General features: G+C 41.7%; 1 protein-coding gene across 1 annotated transcript; it reads left to right on the top strand.

Moving 5' to 3' along the window:
• The first annotated feature begins 1050 nt into the window (after nt 1-1050).
• On the top strand, nt 1051-19681 carry appbp2 (amyloid beta precursor protein (cytoplasmic tail) binding protein 2). The gene is made up of 13 exons (XM_082504122.1): nt 1051-1482; nt 5717-5805; nt 6986-7137; nt 10400-10523; nt 12710-12878; nt 12968-13057; nt 13162-13229; nt 13309-13414; nt 13500-13624; nt 14014-14099; nt 14477-14667; nt 15432-15597; nt 15907-19681. The coding sequence occupies exons 1-13, from the start codon at nt 1345-1347 to the stop codon at nt 16167-16169; spliced, it is 1767 nt and encodes a 588-aa protein (XP_082360248.1). The 5' UTR covers nt 1051-1344; the 3' UTR covers nt 16170-19681.
• The last annotated feature ends 2482 nt before the right edge of the window (nt 19682-22163 follow it).

Raw genomic sequence — 22163 nt, forward strand, 5'->3', positions numbered from 1 at the left:
TCGGATCGGAAAGGAAATCAGTGGTATCGCACATCACTACTGAACACACCTCAAAGCTTTGTTGACCAAGCAGTGGTGTCTGTCATTACTGCTTGTCCTTCTTCTGCAGTCATCTGACCTCAGCCCAGTTGAATATATATGGGACACTTGGTTAAATTGTATTTACATAGCACCAAATCACAACAACAGTAGCCTCAAGGTGCTTTATATTGTAGGGTCAAGATCCTACAATAGTACAGAGAAAACCCCAACAATCATATGACCCCTTATGAGCAAGCATTTTGGTGACGGTGGGAAGGAAAAACTCCCTTAGAACAGGAAGAAACCTCACGAGGAACCAAGCTTGGGGAGGGGCGGCCATCTGCCGATGACAAGCAGCTGTGGAAGAGAGCCACAGATTAATAATAACAAACAACTGAGGAAACATCTGTGATATTACAAGATGCTTTTTAGGGCTTAGTCTCACCATACTCAGTTACCTTGTTCATATGCACCAGTGGGGTACATGTAAATGCTCCTTTCATTAAAGGTAAAATATTCTGCATATTTTATATAGGTTCAACATTTCACTCAAAAAGTTCTCTTAATTTCACAATAAACGAAATCTAGACTCACATTCACCTGTTGTAACAAAGTTTCGAACCTACCTCAGTGTAGTGCATTTTCATTTCCCCACAGTCAGTACTCCTTATTTCTATTTAGACACATTTTGTAACACATTTCGACATTTTTGGTGCAATGATTGGCTGTCGTTGGAGTTTTTCTAGCCACATTAAATATAAAGGAATTGTAATAAATTTAACACATTGTATACGAAATCAAAGCGCTGGTCAGGTACATTAACATTAAACAAGTAAAGGATTTTTGTCTTCTGTTGCCATTTGTTATGATATGTGTTTGTTATCTGCCAAATAAGGAGCGCGGCTTCTTCACGGAAAGACGAGTGGGTGGTTGGTACATTGCTTAAATGGGCAATCGTCGGTAAATTCATCTTTTTACTTTATGTGAAGTGTGACTTTTTACTTGGAGCCTGTTGGTTCAGCATCGACTGCACAATGACGTCATTGCGTCAGCGCCCGTGAGTGTGAGCGTCGGGACGGGGGCACGGAACTGCTGTAGGGTCGACGAGTAGTCGAAGATGAAAGAGAAGGATGGAAATGAAACAGCGGTTTTTTAAATCGAGACACTGACTTGTCTGCAACAATAATATTCGTAGTGTCAATACGGAGCGAATGTTGCATGAGGACTCGCAGAAGAAGGGCTTTAATAGTGGTAAGGTAGTGAATGTAAGGAGAGTTGAGGAGGGCTGTAGCTTCTGGGGCTTTTTTGGAGAGGGAAAACAACATGGCTGCGGTGGAGCTCGAATGGATCCCAGAAACGCTGTACAACACTGCTATCTCGGCTGTGGTGGACAACTACAGCCGGTCAAGAAGGGACATACGGTCCCTCCCAGAAAATATACAGTTCGACGTCTATTATAAGGTAGGATTTTAGCAGTAAGGAGACTCTCAATGATGTGACAGCTAACATCCTGTGCGAGCTTCTGTGGTCGGCTGCTAACACTGCTTGCTAACGTTAGCGAAATGTCGGTAACGTTAGACTAGCTATCGAAAATTCCTCCTTAGGAATCTGATTTGGCTAACGAACAAGTTATCCAGCCTCGACATTACAGAAAGCTAGTGTGACAGTGTGTGTGTTGAAGCGAATTATTAAACTGCATCGAGACTGTCGCTAATTACCCAAGTATCCATTTAAATGAACTGGTTCCGTGATGTGTGGTGTTTTTAGTGTTGTCATGTCCAGGTCTGACCCACTTTGGCTAAAGTGACGTTAGCCGTTCTCACGTATAAAGCTCCTCGCTTACAACATACGTGTGCTTTTACAAACAATCACCATCAGCTTTCCATAAAGACGGACAGCGATATTAAACCACTGTAACCTCGACAGCGATTCTTTCCTTCTGATACGTGTAGTTGGATAAGTGTCACACCGAGGTCAGGCGTGACAGACAGAGCAAGGATTTTAAAAACATGAAGGTCGCGAATACAGCATGTTTCACAGTTACTCGATCTTCACCCACCAGATAATTCCAGATGCCCATAAAATGTACACTAGGATCTGATATTTGTTTAATCTACGGGTGCATCTTTAGATCCTTTATTGATGTATACCTGATGTGTAACTCTAATACTTGGACGAAAAAAACCTTTAGTCCACCCAGTCATGGTATGCTAACTATTTAGTAATAATAAAAGTAACACCATATGTTAAAACCAATTGCGTGAGAAGTGTAAAAATCCTTTGAGTGTTCTCTTTGGGGTTAATATTGTAGCCACAAATATGTGCAAATGTGTTTGGAGATTTTGTTTGTAGTTGCATGTCATTTGGATTGAGGTTGTAAATATAAAAAATGTAGTGTAACACCAATCTATCAAACTGAGAGGCCTGTCCAAAGAACTGATTGTGACTGCAATAACAACAACTTGTCATCATTTCCAGCTGTTGAAGAAAAGATTTCAGACTTCTCAGCCATTTCTGCATATTTACAGATTTACTTGCACATTAGTAAATCTAGGTACACTTAAGAATGCAATTATAGCCAAAAACCATTTGCAGATTCCTGTAAACATCACAGTAGGCCTGTAGACAACCGAAGAAAATCATAGTCAACTGAAAACAGTTTTCAGCCAATCGATTGGATGCAGCGCTCGAGGGAAATCTGCGCATCATTTTTAGATTAACTAAATAGGCCATAGTGCACTGAGTGTATTCAAGCCTCTCAGCTTTATTAGTTCAAGTAAACAAAGTGAACCTAGTTTGTTTTATAAGTATGGCAGACACCAGGTTAGTGTGCTGCTGTCCATATTCATATCTTTTCTGATATTGGAACAAAATCGTCAGTGTAGAAGTATTGTAGAAAAATAGTTACAGGCAAAAATGCCCTTATCTTGGATCGATCTTGATTTTCCTGAGAGATGAGGTTTCACATCCAGCTTGGCGTGGTTGCAGTTAATTTTACTGGCAGGTGTTAACCTGCAAACTGCACTGTGTCCCCCCCCCCCCAAAGAAAGAAAAAAATAGAGCTTCATTAAGACAGGGGGCCAATGGAGCTAAGAACTGGGGCAATTTGGTAACTTTGATTCATGTAGTCCTTCTGTTAATGTGCGCCTCTCTGTGTGTCTTAAGACACAGATGGAAAAATAATTAGTTTTACTCCACGTGTCTTAAGGCTAAGTTGGGAAGAAATCGGGCATTGTGGGTTTCTGTGTGTTCTGATGATTTATAGAGCAGTCACTGGAAATTCAAAACACTGCCTACTGACCAATCAGTGTTTAGGAAAATGGTGTCTCTTCCAGGAAGATCCCTTTGGATAGTAAGAGGGTCTGAAGTTTTTTAGTAGTGTCAGTTTGTTTTTCCCTGATGAGCAGTAGTAAGGGGAAATATTCTTTATGAATAAATATTCATATTCTGTGTTCCTTGATTATTATTAGGTTTTATTTTCTCATTGGTTGCAGATAATTTTAACATTAAATTATTCTCTAAAAAAAGGCTCCTCTTTGTACTTGTTGACCTTATTATATTCAATTTGCAAGCAGTGGTTTGAATTCCATTTTATTTATTTATTCTGAGCTTTTTTTCTCGCACCAACAACACGACAACAGCTGGAAAACAAACTAAAACGGTGCTTTTGCAGTCTTGCTGACCAAAGTGCTTAAACGTTCAGATAAAGAAATGATATGCTGAGTGTGTTAAACTTACTTTGTGCTGCAGGTTCCAGATGGAGTCTTTCTTGAAAAACAAGGGTCAAGGTGACATAAAACCTTCATTAGACACTGTCAGTGGTTATGGTATAAAAGTTTATTATAAATTTTCTCTTGTCTAACAGTAAGAATTAAACCTTTAAGCTGTCAGTCAGCTCGTCTTCACACTTATGGAAAAGGGGAAGAGAGCATTTTCAATTGTGTTTGTATTGATTCATTAACATTTTAAAATACATGTTTATTGTCCTAGTGGGCACAAACCAAAGCCATTTCAGAAGCAACATTAAACACAGACGCTATCTGAAGCGCTGCTGGGCAGTTACTTTAAAACCCATACAGACTTGAATGGGGAGAGAATTCTAAGTTTAGGATAGGTTAGGCTTTTATTGTCATTGTACATGTACAACAAAGTTTTGGGTGGTCTGCACCATCTGTGCATTTCAGTGGTCACTGTGACAGAAACCCAGTAAAAAATCTTTGTTTTTCCCTGAAAGTTTTTCTTCTGCTACAAATGCACATAATTTTGTTACTTTCTTACGCTTTCGTTAACATTTTCTCCTTTTATATAATGACTCTGGTGCAAATCCAGCAAAAGCATGAATAAATATTTTCTGTAAATAAACCAAAATGGGTTTTTCCTTAGAGCTCAGATGCCCCAGTTCCCAGGAGAAACACACTGACATGAAGTCTGGGGCATGGACTCGATGTGCTCAGTGCCTCCTAACATGATTAGGAAAGCACAATAACACAAGTGCTGGTTTACCCATTTTGCTGATGTGTTTTTGATACGATATACTGGAGTTTTGCTCAGTGTGCTCAAAGTCTGCTTTGGACTAATTCATGTGAAAATGCTGCCACGAGTTTAAGTCATTACAATAAATTGAAGGTACAGCTGTAACAAAAGTGTCAGTTTTCATCAAACACAAGCTAGCATCTAAAAGCTGAGTGCTGTGGTACTGTTCTGTGTGCACTGTGGAGGTTCCTGTCAGTTTCAGCAGTTTGCTGAAACATAGCACATGGTGAATTCACCTGCACTGACACTGATTTTTACCAGCGTGCCAAATCATCCTGAGGGCAACATGAACATCTGTGGAGTTCATGCTAGAATTTTAAGCACCGTTCTAGACAATTGTCACTGTGTTTTTACACACACTATGAAATGGTGACACATAAATGGCGCACACACCTAATATCATGAAGTTGTCTTGTCCACACTGCACATGTTTTCCTGTTTCTGGTTCCCACTGCCCTCCACAGCTAGGTGACTACTTGTGAGTAGAGCGTTTGACTTAAATTACAAGCACTGAAAGGTTAAAGCTGCACAACCAAAATAACGCCCCAGTACAGCAGTGGCTGCAGTACAAGTTTTCATTAGGTGAGATTTCATGTAAGAACCTTGGAGAGAGACATCTGTGATTAATAGTTTCCGTCACAAACACCACTATGGTGAGCCATTCGTGTCAAGGATTATATGGATTATACTGTCTGTGTCCACAAGTGTACGAGGGTCTATTTAATCTGAGTGGTGTTGATTTTCTTATCAGATGTGATTGTGATGCTCTGTATGGACATTCCAGGCAGACTGCAAGCAGAGTTGGAGGGTGGGGTCCACAGCAGCCCACGTGCATGTCCATAAACAAGCATAATCCTGGCTCAGTATAACAGTTTCCAGCTGCGTGCACTTTGATGACAGGCCAGACATCAGCAATTTTTTTTTTTTTTTGTTTTTTGTTTAAGATCCTGTTCAGCAGACAACATTGGTTGCATCACTTAAAGCAGAGTAAAAAATGTTCAGCTTCACTCCTGTAGTTACAGGTTAGACTGTCATTTACCTGCAGCTGAGACATTGGTTCCCCTGCACATTAAGAAATTTGACTTGTACCTATAGAGATGACATCTGTTGTATTGTTACTGAATCTCATTTCTCACTGTGTCTCACTGTGCTGTGCTCTCAGCTCTACCAGCAGGGTCGACTCTGCCAGCTGGGGGGAGAGTTCTGTGAGCTGGAGGTGTTTGCTAAAGTGCTGCGGGCTTCAGACAAAAGGTAAGAACATAATGGGGCCAAACTGTGCCCATCACTCTCCTAAAGTAGTTTTCACACTTCCACTGCAGTCCTGAGCAGGTTCAGCAGAGTCTGAGATTAACCATAAACTGCAAGTTGATTACCTTTGAGATCAGTTAACTCCGAGTACGTTCACCTTGAGTTTAGTGTGTGCGAGTAGGGAAAGAAAGCCACCTTCAATGGAGCTTTGATAGCACAATTCACCATGGCAACACGTTAAATGAAAAGCAGAACTTCTATCTTAATCCAGTAAAACGAGGAATATTAATATTCCTAACCTTTGGAGACCCTTTGGCTACTAAACATAGAGGAAGTATACAAGTATATGTCACTGTACACTGGGATGCTAAACTTTAAATTTAGGAGGGTAGAAAAGAGTCATTTTAATGAGCTCTGGCCACTTTGTCATCAGTAAAGATGGTATTTGGAGTTTGGTGAATGCCGGTTTTTTCATCATTCACCAAACTTGCATTTTCATTTGTTCATACTGGAATCCTCTTTTTTTTTTCTTCTTCTTTTTTTTCCAACAGTGGATGGAACCAGTTTTTACACTGGAACCAAGCATAGGTTTAGTCGGGTGCCCTTAATGATGTTAAACATGTTTTTAGGTAACCAGAGAAATCTGTTTTTAGCTCTTTTGAAACTCTTGTCCACTCTGTTAAATGTAGTGTTAGGCAGGCTGATAGGTGTGAAACACTAATGATGCTGGAACAGAGAGGAAGGAAGCAATGTCCATCAACCAAAACTCTAATATTGTGATTGCTTCCATCATATAATTTCTAACTAGAGAATTTAAGGTCTTGTTTGTAGATCTTTGAAAACACATTTGGCACCTATCATCGTAGACATCGTTTCATGTGAATCTTCTTTAGACTGAGGAATGCTCATATATGGAAATGAGATCCCTTCTGTATGACGAGGACATCAACTGCGTACACTGACCTGTTGTTCATTTCTTGACGGTCCCTTGTGTGATATTCTTACTGCTAGTTAACTGTGCCAGGTGTTCTGTACAGTAGGGATGGTGCCATGCTGTCTACGGCCATGACTGATAAGAATCTGTTTACGCTAAAAGCTGCTTGTGGACTGGATTTTTTTATTTTTTGTGTTTCCTGCAATTTGACTGTTGACCCGATGTCTCCCTTTGACTTCATCACTGCAGACACCTCCTGCACCACTGTTTCCAGGCCCTTATGGACCACGGTGTGAAAGTGGCCTCAGTTCTGGCAAACTCCTTCAGCCGCCGCTGCTCCTACATCGCCGAGTCTGACGCCCACGTCAAAGAGAAGGCCATCCAGTTTGGCTTTGTGCTGGGTAAATGTCAGGGCTGGGCAGTGGAGGCTTCAGATAAGCACTGTGTGGGATAGAAGTGCAGAGCTGTCCTTATGTTAGGTGGTTGATAACGTACAATATAAACAGCATATAATGTGGGCCATATTAGGGCTGTGCGATATGACCAAAATCTCATATCCCGATATAAGACCTCTATCGTCCCGATAACGATATAAATCACAAAAATGTAACATTTTCTGTAAAGTCTGTGAATCTCGGGCAGGTGAAGTGTTTCCAGCTGCGCGTCATGTAGCTGGAGTCGAGTGTTTTAACCGATGCTGAAACGACACATTTTTAGACATAAGTTGTAACGGCGCCGTTTTCTTTGTGAGTATTTATTACACGGCGTGCTGCGGGGAAAAGCCTGTTCTAACGTTTGAGTCTAAGGTTTATTTTTTAGCACCAGACGGCTCTTTTTTACTTTTCATCTGTAAATAATCTGCATCTTTCACGTGATTCAGTTTATTTTGAAAAGTCTCAACAGGATCTTGAGCTTTATTGTGAAAGGTTTATGTGGAACATAAACAATCGAACACGCGATGGTGTTACCGTCGTTGTTGCTAACGACAACACATAAAAACAGGCGCTTGTCCGTCCGTAGTGTGGTGATATTAAATATAAGAGAAAGAGAGAACTTTAAGAAATTAATATAGCCACTACAGTGACCATCAGAACATGAACAAATATTACCGTAAACAGTTTATTTTGTGACACCACGAAACAAACGAGAGGGTAAAATGAAACGATAGACGTTTTTATATAGTCATCAGATACATATCGTTATATTGAACAGCCCTAGGCCATATGTATTATGATAATACGTTATTATAATAATTGTCATGTAGGGCTGAACGATTATGGAAAATAATCTAATTGCGATTTTTTTTGCCCCAATATTGCGATTGCGATGCGATATGCGATTATTTTTTAAGGTCTTTGTCTTCTGTATTATTAAACAAAGACAAGCAATACATCATATAGTATGGCCAATACTATATTACATTAATTTTAAACTGTTCTTTCCTGGAAGACAGACCTCTGTTATGATGACATGAGGTGATGCATGAATTGATGACTGACATTTTTATTTAACTTCTTCAATCACAACAGTATATTTGAACATACACAATAGTTTATTTTTAGCTTACAAACATCTGAGCATAAAGTGCTGACAAGGAACCCTGGTGTAAACATTAAAATGAAAGTCAGTACAATGTGCAGATTGCAGAAATATACATAAACAAAATCAGTGGCTTTACCACACTCAGTTTTTCGACATCTGTGAACTACTAGACAGTCATTCAATTAAAAAATAATATTAAATAAATAAAACTAATAAATAAAAAATACACACATCTTACTGATCTCTGCAGTCAGTAACATTACACATAAAGTGCAAACATAATAGCAATTGTATAAACACACACACAAACACGCCTTTAAAGTTTAAAGGCGTGAAATTGGACGGTCTAGTTCTGATTAGCGTCACCGCTGTCTCGGTGGAGTTTAATAAACTCGGCCGTCTGCTTCTTGCTATCTAAAATATAACCAGACACTGGTGTAAATTCTCGACTGTCTCATACTTCTGTTTAATAAGTTTTCTGTTTGACGTTTAGTCAGCTGTGTGAAAACCAAGGAGGAACCCACCCGGGGGATTAATAAAGTTTTATTTTATCTAATCTAATAACTTTAATCTCAGCCAAACCGATTTACTCACGAACAAACAAAACACTGAAAAAAGCCCAACAATAACATTTTTAGGTTGTCTAAGTGACTTATATATCACGTTTAACCCGAGCAGCGAAACTCCGCGGTGATCTGAAAATGATGTGCCGGGAGTTGTGCCGTTCTCGGCCGCATCAGTAACCCTCGAGCTCCCGGCTAGCTGTCGAGCTGGTGGGTAGCAGACGCCTCTGAAAACGTCGAAGCACTTTTGCAAATATGGGATATCTTGATAAACCGAGCAGATATTTGATGTTTACACAACTACTTTCTCGCCTGAAAATATGTTAAAAGTTTATTTTGTGACCCAGAAAGATTAGTATGAGTAATTTTAAAACTTAGTAGCGGCCGCCATTGCTGGAAACTGGAGTTTGGCTGGGCCGCGCTATGAATTCTGGGATATGGTAGTAATTTGGACAGCCTTCGGCGCGTCGCTGTGACGTAATCGGTCTACAAATGCGGCCTCAGGAGGATGCAGCCCATGAATTTGGACATGTCCAGAGTATAATCGCAGCCTTTGCGGTTAGAAAATTGCACTTGATCATGTCGCGATATTATCGCAAATGCGATATATCGTTCAGCCCTATTGTCATGTCATTGAGAGAATTTAATATTTGAGCAGAGTTCTAGCTCCCATAGATCTCTGAAACATTAGTCAGTGAATTCCAGATACTCCCCATCTTAACTCATTATGTGTATAAAGCACACCTGTCTGCAGAATCAGTTTCTTTCCAGTTTCTCCACCAAAGAACAAAAGTCTTCCCACATGACATTAACCCAAAACATACCAACAAGGTAACAAAGGAGAGGATAAGAAGAAGCTTGGCATTCCTATATGAAATTTGTGGAGTGAGCCGAAGCCTCAAGTTGCTAAGCAACAGCCAGGTTTTAGAGTTTCTGTAAAGAGCAATGGGCCAAAATCCCTACAAGAAACATCTTACTGCTGTGCTTCCCAACAAGGGTTTCTCCACCAAAATACTAAATATTTATTTCACTTAGAAACTGATTTGCATGTCATTAACTTTTACATAATGTGTGTTTCTGGATTTTGGGTTGATATTCTCTGTGCCTTAAAACTTTAGAGCAGGGGTGTCAAACTCAAATACAGAGTGGGCCAAAATTCAAAATGGAACAAAGTTGCAGGCTAACATTAATATTTATTGAAAAAAAAATCTTCCTCCAGATGTAAGAATGAATCTTTTCTTATGGACTCAAATAGGTTTTGCTGGAAAACTGAATATGGAACAAGCAAAGTATTAGTATTATACAGCTAATATATATATTAGCTGTATAATACCAGTAGGCCAGCTCTAATAATAATTTGGTATGGCTTCGCAGGCCAAATGTAATTAGGCTGCGGGCCAAATTTGGCCCACGGGCCAGAGTTTGACACCTATGCTCTAGAGATTTCTTTCTAAGTGACCAAACTTCCAGTCAAAGTTTGGTTTTCTTAAGACCCTTGTGCTATGACCAGCAGACACCATAGTTGTTAGGCAGATGACTGTCATGTTTCTGTTTGTAGGTGGCTTCTTGTCTGATGCGGGCTGGTATGGAGATGCAGAGAAAGTGTTTCTGTCGTGCCTGCAGCTGTGCACGCTCCACAGTGAGGTCCTCCACTGCTACCGGGCTGTGGAATGCTGTGTCAGGTCAGTGTCAAAGAGCTGCTTTTATTCACCAGGGAACTCTGTGTCCTATAGTTACAATACCATAATTGTTAGATGTGCCAGATATGATAGAATAGAATAGAATAGAATAGAATAGCCTTTATTGTCATTGTACAGAGTACAACGAAATTGGAGTGCCACACCCTTGGTGCAAGTTTCAATAATAAATATAAATGTAAAATATAAAAAGTACAAAAAAAACAATCGTAAGTACTCAAACAACAGTATGTACAATATATACAGGATAGCAGCATTAATATGATGACAGTATGAATAGCAGCATAATATAATGACAGTGACGGTATGGAATAGGTTCAATTGTTTTTGTGCTTATTTACTACGGTGATAGCTCTGGGAAAGAAGCTATCCCTGAATCTGTTTGTCCTGGTTTTATGTGACCTGTACCGTCGGCCTGACGGTAATAGTTCAAACAGTTGGTTGCTGGGGTGAGAGTGGTCCTTGATGATATTGCCAGCTCTGCTGAGGTACCGAGAGTTTGCAGTGACCTCCAGGCTGGGCAGAGAGCAGCCAGTGATCTTCTGGGCTGTGTTGATGACCCTCTGCAGTACTTTCCTGTCCGCAGCTGAGCACCCTGCATACCATGTTGTTATGCCGTACGTTAGGATGCTCTCTATGGTGGCTCTGTAAAATGTCACCAGCAGCCTCTCCTCCAGGTTGTTCCTCCTGAGCACTCTCAGAAAGTGGAGACGCTGCTGGGCCTTTTTTTTACCACCGCTGTAGTATTTGCAGTCCAGGAGAGGTCATCAGATATCTGCACGCCCAGAAACCTCATGGAGTGTACCCTCTCCACACAGCTCCCGTGAATGTAAAGTGGGGCCGGGTCTGCTCTGCCCTTCCTGAAGTCCAAGATAAGTTCTTTAGTTTTCGTGGTGTTCAGTTGGAGGTTGTTAACTGAACACCACTCAGTCAGTCTGTTGACCTCATCTCTGTAGTCCGACTCTGTAGTCCGATGATGTTACACAACATGTGTTTTCTCCCAGAACACTTAGGCGTCTGACAGCACAGCTTGAAATGTTAGTTGTGAATAAAAGCCACTGAGTGATTCATATGAAGAGCTGTTAAACAGTCTGTCTTTACATTTTTTTGATTCTTATCAGATGAAAACGGATAAAACACAGAAACTGTATCTCATCACAGACGGTTAAGCTTTCCTTCTGAGTGGAAGTAGCAGCTATCTGTCATGGAGTAACAACACTGTAACTGTTATAAACTAAAACAGCAAGATTGTTAGAAGTACCATGGGCCCATATTTAAGGCCTTGTATATAAATGAATCCTAGCAGATGGTATTAATGAATAAACTGAACACTGTAGAGCTAAGAAAAAGCTGCAAAAATGTTTGATCCAGATGTTTCTGTAGCATATTTGGTCCTGACGGGTGTGTTGACCGGGCACAAACATGTAAGCTGTGGTACAGTTTTATATGAGCTCTGCTGTCTCTGTAGTGTGTAACCGAGTGGGTGTGATGGGTTGTCCGTGATGGAGAGCAGTTTGTTCAGTGACCGCCTGTCCCTTGCTGCCCAATGACGATTCCAGATTAGTTTGTTGATCCTGCTACATGTCTACCAGCATCCCGAGAAACTAGAGACTGTTCATCCGCCTGTTGTACACAGCATCACTGTTGGGTTCTCCAGTTTAGTGTCCAGTCATTTAAGTGAACTATGGAAGTCAGCAACCATCTCTTTGTCCTGGGGACGTTCAGGAAGGGGAGATTTTTGTTGGACCATCCCACAAAACGTCTCACCAGTACCTGTACTCTGACTCCTGCCCACCCAACCACTGCAGTGTCGTTAGAGAGCATCTGCATGTGGCTCGATTCCCTGTTACACTGGAAATCTATAGTGTAGAAAATCAACAGGACTGTCCTGTGTGGTGCCCCAGTAGCACTAACACCACATTAAAGATGGGCTTCACCATCCATACAAACTGAGGAATCCAGGAGACGGTAGCAGTGGTGACAGCCAGCCTGAGCTTCTCTCATACATGCACACACACATGTTGCAAATTGCGGAAAACTGAATCCAGTTATTTTCAGGGAAACCAGTGCAGCAGTTTCCTTCCACAGCTTTTGTTGTTTTTAAATTGACAGTTATGCAGTAATACAGCAGATAAGACTGAGACTGAAGCGTCCCTGTCTTCTCTCTTCAGGCTGCTTCATGTCCGTAATGGAAACTGCAAGTACCACCTTGGGGAGGAGACCTTCAAGCTTGCTCAGTCTTACATGGACAAACTAGCCAAACATGGCCACCAGGCCAACAAGGCAGCGCTGTACGGCGAGCTCTGTGCCTTGCTCTTTGCCAAAAGCCACTATGACGAGGTGTGTAGGTTTGACCACTGAGGTGCTTTACAGTTTTGATACTGAGACAACTGAAAGTCCTTTCTGTCTGCAATGACCTTGTCTCTCAGGCGTACAGGTGGTGTATAGAGGCTATGAAGGAAATTACTCCAGGGCTGCCTGTCAAAGTAGTGGTTGATGTCCTTCGCCAGGCCTCCAAGGTAACACTCACACATGTATTTATCGCTCAGATCAGTCTTTGTCTGAATTTTTACACTAGTCTTCCAGACACATGTGTAAACTGTGGATTGTCTCTTCCCTGCAGGCCTGCGTGGTGAAAAGAGAGTTCAGAAAAGCAGAGCAGCTGATCAAACATGCAGTGTTTCTAGCAAGGTAACCCGCTGGGTGTAATGAAGACTCGACAGGGTACTTTCTAACATCGCAGTTTCTGACTGAAAATATTGTCTTACAGAGAACATTTTGGACACAAGCATCCCAAGTACTCCGACACGCTGCTAGATTATGGATTTTACTTATTAAATGTGGACAACATATGCCAATCGGTTGCTATTTACCAGGTACGTAGAGCGATGTGCTACAGGAGTATGCTCTTGTTTTCAGTGATGTTATTTAATTCAATCTTGTCTGATGTACAAATCCCAGACAGCGCTGGATATCCGACAATCGGTCTTTGGGGGGAAGAACATCCATGTTGCCACAGCCCATGAAGACCTAGCCTACTCCTCATATGTGCACCAGTACAGCTCTGGGAAATTTGACAATGCTCTGTGAGTGCATCTTCTAAACTCGGCTAATTACATTCCTCATGAGCTGCCTTGTAAATGTAGTCCAACACCCAAAGTCAGACTCTGGTATTTGGGTAATGTGTATGCAGCTGCACATATCAAATGTTTAACTGTACACACGGGCAGACGTAAAGATGACTGGAGATGCCTGTTGTTTGTGTAATTAATCATGTGATGCTCCTCGTGTATACAAAGGCTGTGAGTCAGCATTGCCTAATGGTGAGACCTTTGATCCACTTTTGGACCGTATGAGCTGCAAAACAACTTTGTTCAATGGAAACACTTGATATTCTTGGAAGTGTTTGTCCCCAATATGTAGAGTTTCCAGCCAAGTCTGAGTTACACGACTGAGTGCTGTGTTTGTCCCTCAGATTCCATGCAGAACGTGCCATAGACATCATAACTCACATTCTGCCTGAGGACCATCTTCTGCTGGCCTCCTCTAAGAGAGTCAAAGGTAAGGCAGGCAAAGTGGAGAGTAGTATTATGCTCGTGTGTGTGACTGGCTGCTTGTAATAAAGTACCTTGAAAGAACAATTTAAAACTGGTTCTTTGCTAAGTTGTCTATTCGTAGGTCAAACTTTTGTGGTTTGACAGATTAAAAAAACATTCAGCAAGTGAGTGAAAAAGCAGCCGATGTCCAAACAAACAGTTTGAAAGAGCTTCAGGACGCCTGGAGAATTATTGATTAAGACCAGTTTACATGGAGTCTGAATCCTTTAAAACATAAGAAGTTAGGGATAGCTCAAGACTTTTGCACAGTGCTGTATCTGTTTGAAGCTGTGCATTATGTCTTATAGACTCTATCCGCGTTTGCTTGTTTTTCCCCAACAGCCCTGATTCTGGAAGAAATTGCCATCGACTGTCACAATAAAGAGACAGAAGAGCGCCTCCTGCAGGAGGCTCACGACCTGCACCTCTCCTCGCTGCAGCTGGCCAAGAAGGCTTTCGGAGAGTTCAACGTACAGACAGCCAAACACTATGGCAACCTCGGACGACTCTACCAGTCCATGAGGAAGTTTAAGGTGAGGAGGACATGTGTGGTTTGTAATATTTGACACAATAATTAAAATTAAGGGGCATAAACCATCCCAGCGTGTGCCAGTTGTGCTGCCTTGTGATAAAAATAATCTCAGTGTAAGAAAAGGTCAACGGCAGAGAACAGCTATTCCACATTCACCTCATCTTGATTAAGAGATGAGTGTTTGTGTGAGAGTGAGTCACATTGTGCTTTTACAAGCACAAACCACTGTTTGTGGGAGACTGAATGGTTTTTGCTATTTAAAGCCAGAAATGATGAGATGTGAAATATTGTCATTGCAGTTGGCTGGGATTACACAAATATCAGAGTGGTGCACATTTATAAAGAGTGTGCACCAGTCTTAGATGCTGTCTTTGGCCTATAAAAAGCCAGAGTGGAGGTTAAAAGTAATCCTGCAGAAGTTCTAGTCTGCAGCTGAAATGACTTTGGGCAAGTATCTAATATCCTGCTGTTAATGAGAGACTGACTTGGGACTACACGTTATTCCTTTTAGTCCATTGGAAATGGACTGGAAAACAATTTAAGTGTGAAAGGCCATAACTTGCTTTCAGAGTGTAATGTGACAACTTTACTTTGACCCAGTTACAACACTTACAGGCACTGAACCACTTTTTGTTTTCAGTGGAAACGTAGCTGGATGTTTGATTTATGGGAAAGGCCATGGAAACCAAATAAATATTGCCTTTGAGTTTTGTCTTTGTTTGTGATTCATATCTCTTTGTCTTGCACACGTATTTGTGTAACCAGGAGGCAGAGGAGATGCACATCAAAGCCATCCAGATTAAGGAGCAGCTACTGGGCCACGAAGACTATGAGGTGGCTCTGTCTGTGGGTCACCTGGCCTCCCTCTACAACTATGACATGAACCAGTACGAGGATGCAGAGAGGCTCTATCTGCGCTCCATCGCTATCGGTCAGTAAGAGCAGAACAAGTTCACGTCCATGTTTTTTAGTGTCACAGTAAATGAGGCCCAAGGCCTGGGTCCTGATGTTGCTTCGTCACAGAACATGTTGTACTGAGATGCATCATACTCAACCTACTTCTCAGTTAATTGCCAAGTTTTGCTGTTATTGTTATGTAATCATTTATGTAGAGCTGACATTAATCAGTCCAACACCTGACGTTACTTCGCTACAATGGAAGAGGGTAACATTATCAAAAACGGGGCTCGAGTCAGAGAGACTGAATGAAACATGGTCTGTGATGTTTCTGTCTTCACAGGTAAAAAGCTGTTTGGCGAGGGTTACAGTGGGCTGGAGTACGACTACCGAGGCCTGATCAAACTCTACAACTCAGTGGGAAACTACGAGAAGGTGTTTGAATACCACAACGTACTGTCCAACTGGAACCGGCTGAGGGACCGGCAGTTTGCAGTGGCGGATGCCCTGGAGGACGTCAACACTACACCCCAGCAGACCCAGGAGGTGGTACAAGCTTTCCTATTGGCCCAGAGCCTAGGCCCCACCCGCCCCTGTCTCGGCTGATTGGTTGACCGAAGGAGAAGAGAGGAGGGAAAAGAGACAAGTGGGTGGGTTTTAGCCTGGTGTGGACATGATTTGAGCCCAAAATGTGATGCTTCAGTTTCACACGGATTAGTAACACAGCAAATTCAAACATCACTGGCAGCTTGGTTGACTTTGTATGCTGCCAGTACACACACACAGACATACACACGTTTTCATGGAATAAAAAAAATAAATAGAGAAGACACTTATCAAACCTCATCAACACACTCTCACCATCAAGATGCAGTCACTGCGTTTCTCCAACAGAAAGAGGACACATGCCCGAGACTGGGGACTCGAAAAGAAACGTCAGACGTCCTATAAGGATGACGCACGACCTCCTCGCCTCTCATCTCACTCGCCTTTTTCTTCCTGGACAGCAGTTTTGCTTTTGTACCGTACCAGTGTAGCTCAGATCTCCGGGAGCGAACCCGTGTTCTCAAGAGCTGCACGACAGCATCTGTGGAATACCTGCACATCCATCAGCATCACTTGGCAGATCACAGCTGGAAATAGTTGGATATTTTTGACACTTGTACAGTTAAAGAAAATACAGATTGTACTCTTGAGTTTTATTTGAAGGCTTTTTGTTGTTGTTTTTTTCTTTGCAATTAACTGAACGCGAACCCTCAAAGTTGCGTGGAGGAGAATGTGATAACACCAGGTGTGGTTTTTACACACAACAGGTTTTCACAGGTCTTTTTTTCCAGCTTAGTACTGACATAGCATCATTAAAATGCCAATAATTTATATGCAAACATATGTTTATGTAGCCCTTTGTTTAAGTTTTCTTACTGAATGAGAAATGGCTCAACACTATGATAACAAGGGACACGGATGGGAGGGCAAAGAGGAAGCTGCTACATGTGCAAAGGCTCCGCAGCCTCGCTTTGTTCATCTTGAGGCTGTATGTGTGAGTGAGTGAGTGGAACACAACTCTCGGTGCCCAAGTGCTCCACCGATGACTACCAGCCTTACACCAGCTTGCAGTTATCTGTCTGTAGACGGACCCATATTTTGAAGTGCTAAATAAACTATTATATCCTTAACGGCGCTACAGTGGGGACCAATATTGTGTGCTTGTGTGCGTGTTTGCATAGCAGCCTGATTATTGTGCATGTGGCCTCTCTGCTTCACACCCTCCTGTCAGAAAATCCCATTAAAGTTCCTGATATGTTTTTCTGTTACTGGCCCATCGTTCAGAGTCTCGCTGTCCAGAATCTCATCTGTTGCTTTATTTAAAAGCTCAGCTTCGGCTGGTTTTCAGTTTTACTCGACATCTTAGCTCTATAACAGGGGTGGGGGAACTCCAGGCCTCAAGGACTGGCGTCCTGCAGGTTTTACATGTGCTTGATCCAACACAGCTGGTTTAAATGGCTAAATTAAAAAGGTTTCCAGAGGCCTGACAATGAACTAATCATTGGATTCAGGTGTGTTGACCCAGGGTCATATCTAAAGCCTGCAGGACACCAGCTCTACAGCTGCCATGTTGGTATTTTAAAGCTAACTTAGGCTCTCTAGTGGACAAAGTATGCAACGGCCATTACATACTTTGTGCCGAAAGGGCTTTAAAGGAACATGTTCTTATTTTTAGACTGTAATATTGTATCTTTTCATTATTCTCAGTTCTAAATAATCCTTATTGACCTTATCCTGAGCCTTGGGGCAGCCACTCAAGTCAGTGTCTATCTGAAAACAGCTCTTTTAGTGCCTCTGTCTCTCTTAAAGCCAGCTCTCTTCTGCCTGTCACACACAAATAGTTTGAACAGCAGGTGTGTAGCCAGAGCTGTGTGCGTGACTTAACCATGTTAATGGGTTTGGCTCACTGACATGAGAAAACAGAACATTTGAACACCTAGTTGGTCCATTTGAAACCTGTTTGGATTTTGTTCTGTATATTTGGAGTAAGCTACAGTGCTGCGACAAAGTATTTGCCTCCTGATTTCTTCATTTCATGCATGTTTGTCACACTGCAGTGATTAAGATCATCAGACAACATTTAAAATGAGATAACATACGTTTTTAATTGATTTGTGATTTTTGGTGAGGGACAAAAGAACCTACCTGGCCCTGTTTGAAAAAGGAAAAAAACAAAAACAGCTTTTCATAAAAAGAACATCACAGTAAGAGCATGTGGAGGGAGTGGGAGTGGAAGTGGGCTGCTTGGATGATTAAGGATCTGGATGGAAAAAGGAATTCTGCTCTCGACGTACAGCTCGAGCGTGCTCGGGTTACGCAGCAGAACAACACAATCCCAAATATACCAGCAAGTCCATGACCTTAACAGGTTGTTCATGGCCAACACCCCACCAGTGCTCCTCCATACTCGACCAGTTTTTAGACTTTAGGCCAGGTAGGTTTGGATAACTTTTTACCCTTAATCCTAATTTTGAGCTTATTCTGGTTATGTCTGTGTAACATTAACAGTTGTATGATGACCTGAAAGTGAGACAAAAATGCAAAAAACAATGTGTATATCAAGAACGGGGCAAGCTCTTGTTCACAGCACTGTTTATGTACCTGTGATCCTGTAAAGCCTTCCACTGCAGATGCTTTCAGTCTAATATTTAGTCCACAGTTTGGGAATCACCAGCTTCTCTGGATGGGATTTTTTCGTTAGTGCAATTCTAACATTACACATGGACCCTTGTTTCACTAAAGCAGTCTGTCAATATAAGAGGTGAAGGAGAAATGAGCGCTTAAAGAGACGCTGCGTAACAGTGGCGTGAAGAAAGGCATGGACGCATGCTGTAGCAGATGAAGGATGAGATTTTGCACAGTCGAGGCTGAACACAGGCTGTGGAGATTCTGTGCAACGTTACTGAGAATGTGATGCCATGGATGAATAGTCCGCTGTTAATTTAGTATTTAGTTTGTTTTGAAAAGAACGAATGAAGAAAACGAGCTTTGCCTTGCTGTTGCTTCAGTGCTGTCAATGTCTCCCTCTGTAACAGTGATGTGAGGGGCTGTAGCTGAGGAGGAGGTCCAGCTCTCAGCTAAACACTCAGTGCTTTGGCTTAAATAGACCCCCCACCCCTCCACCTCTGAGTAGATTTCTTATCTACAGACTTTACTTGTAAACAGGTGCATACAAAGAGAAGGATCATGAATATTTCTTTGTCTTAAAAAGTGAATCATGGAGAAACTTTGCATGATTTGACGTGTGTGCTGTGAGGGCTACGTCTGCATCTTCTCCAGAGGATTACAAAACAGGTCTCGGCAGCAGTTTCTAATCCAGCTTCGGCTGAGGTGCAAGTTCCTTTTTCCTGCTTGGCCAAGATGATCTGCTGATGTCTGAAAGGGAATAGTGTAGTTCAAGTGGTGGTGTCGGGGGTGGGGGGCGCAGGACAAAGTTCAAATTGAAGCTGCGATGTCTCCAACAGCCCGCTTCTCTCTTCAGAGTTCAAAGGAGACGTGTGGGATGTGTTCACTGTTGTCCTGTTACTGCTTCACTGTTAGCTTCAAAAACATTAAAACATCGTTGACCATCACAGTTTCCCTCTTTGCTGTCCGTCAGCTGTACACATCTGGACTTCACCATCCCAGCAAACAACAGGACACTTTTACACTGATGAGATGAAATATTCAGTTTATTTGATTTCAGTCCTTCAAGTTTTCTTCCTTTAAATCTGGCTTTAAGTATAGGTGAGTTATAGTGCATAATACAGCGAGTGGAAAGGAACTTCAGACTTTACTTGGAAATTGCCATTTTTGGCAATTGCCACTACATTTCACTGTGAAACTTTTACTCCTTTTATAGACTAGCCTTACAGCTTCCATCACTGACATTTTACACACAAGACAGATTTTAAAGGGTTAGGATTGCTGCTATACAAATCATAATCTTTTTTTTTTTTACATATATTTGATCGTGCTGGAATTAAAAGTACACCCTGCAGAGCACATAAAAGAGGCAAACGAGGTAAAGTGTGCATAGTAGCAGGCACAGGCGGACGATCTTCCTGCGAGCATGCAGAGGTGGGATGCCCAGGATTTGTAAAGTGTTCACTCTGCAAAGTGCTTCTATTGCCGGGCATAAATGAGGGTCGTTAGATCAGGTAGCGAGGCAGCAGAGAAAGCCACAAGGTGTCTTTGGATCAAGAAGGCAGATCTGTTGACGACTGCGGCTGTGAGTCTGATTAATCCAGGTGAGAGAGGGTGTCTGATGTTGAGAGGTTTAAAACCTGTGATGACCTCATGTTACATCACTGATGATGCATCCCAGCACACTAGTCTGTCATGCAGACCTCAACCAGGCACCGCTCATCACCCGAACACCACCATCACTACAGCGAAGCACGGTGGGGGCAGGATTACACTGTAGGGATGTTCCCTCTAATTTTTCATGTGTCTGAGCGAACACACAAACTCCCTGAGTGGTCTCTTGGACCACTGTGAGCAACAGCAGACGTGTGCACTGTGGTCACGCCAGCATCCAATCCACCCAGGTTACATGGTTTATTAAAGTAATCAAATTACAGCATTTATGTTAGACTACTTTTAATTAACTGCTTTAGCCCACTTACAATGATTTTTTTTTTTTTAAAGAAATCTTGTTCATGACCTGTGCAGCATGTTAAAACTATTGGAAGTAAAAATAACTTAAACTCCAATTTTGAAAACACAACTTTCTAAAAAAGAAATTTATGAAGCTCTGACTCATATCATGAGTATGAGTCTGTGGTCTGGGAGAGAGTCTGTAACTCTGTCTGCAAAATACAGTAAATAATGACCAATGCTGGGCAGTTAATTATATAGTTACTTCTTCAAAAAGGTAACTGAGTTATGCAAACAACAACATTTTTTGCAGCTGTTTACCTAAAAATGCAGCCAAGGCGTTTTTTTTTAAATAAACATTTCAAGCTATTTACAGAACACAAATTATTTGTGCCACTGCAAAAAATAATTCCTGTCCACTATGAGATGAAGGAGAACAACAGCCTGATACCTGCAGGCCTGACAGCAGCAGACGTATCACTGCTGTAACACCTGTAACATTCAGCAGTCGCCTCATTGTTCTGACACACAACAAAACTATTGACTACACTACACACTAACTACACACTGACTACACACTAACTACACACTAACTACACACTAACTACACACTGACTACACACTGACTACACACTGACTACACACTAACTACACACTGACTACACACTAACTACACACTAACTACACACTAACTACACACTGACTACACACTGACTACACGCTGACTACACACTAACTACACACTGACTACACACTAACTACACACTAACTACACACTAACTACACACTGACTACACACTGACTACACACTAACTACACACTAACTACACACTAACTACACACTAACTACACACTGACCACACACTAACTACACACTAACTACACACTAACTACACACTAACTACACACTGACCACACACTGACTACACACTAACTACACACTAACTACACACTAACTACACACTAACTACACACTGACTACACACTAACTACACACTGACTACACACTAACTACACACTGACTACACACTAACTACACACTAACTACACACTAACTACACACTAACTACACACTGACTACACACTAACTACACACTAACTACACACTAACTACACACTGACTACACACTAACTACACACTAACTACACACTAACTACACACTGACTACACACTAACTACACACTGACTACACACTAACTACACACTGACTACACACTAACTACACACTAACTACACACTGACTACACACTAACTACACACTAACTACACACTAACTACACACTGACTACACACTAACTACACAAGATTCGCACTAAACGTCGCAAATCTCTCACATCTCAAAAACACGCCGTCACTCCTGTTTTTACCGTTTCTTCCCACAGTAAATATAAACAACGACAGTATTCAGTAAAAAACAAAGAAACATTGCAGATATTTTTATCATAACTCTGGTTTTACGTGGCCGATCAACACAA

This window comes from Aulonocara stuartgranti (assembly GCF_965226115.1).
Source record: "Aulonocara stuartgranti genome assembly, chromosome: 14".
Taxonomy (NCBI): Eukaryota; Metazoa; Chordata; class Actinopteri; order Cichliformes; family Cichlidae; genus Aulonocara; species Aulonocara stuartgranti.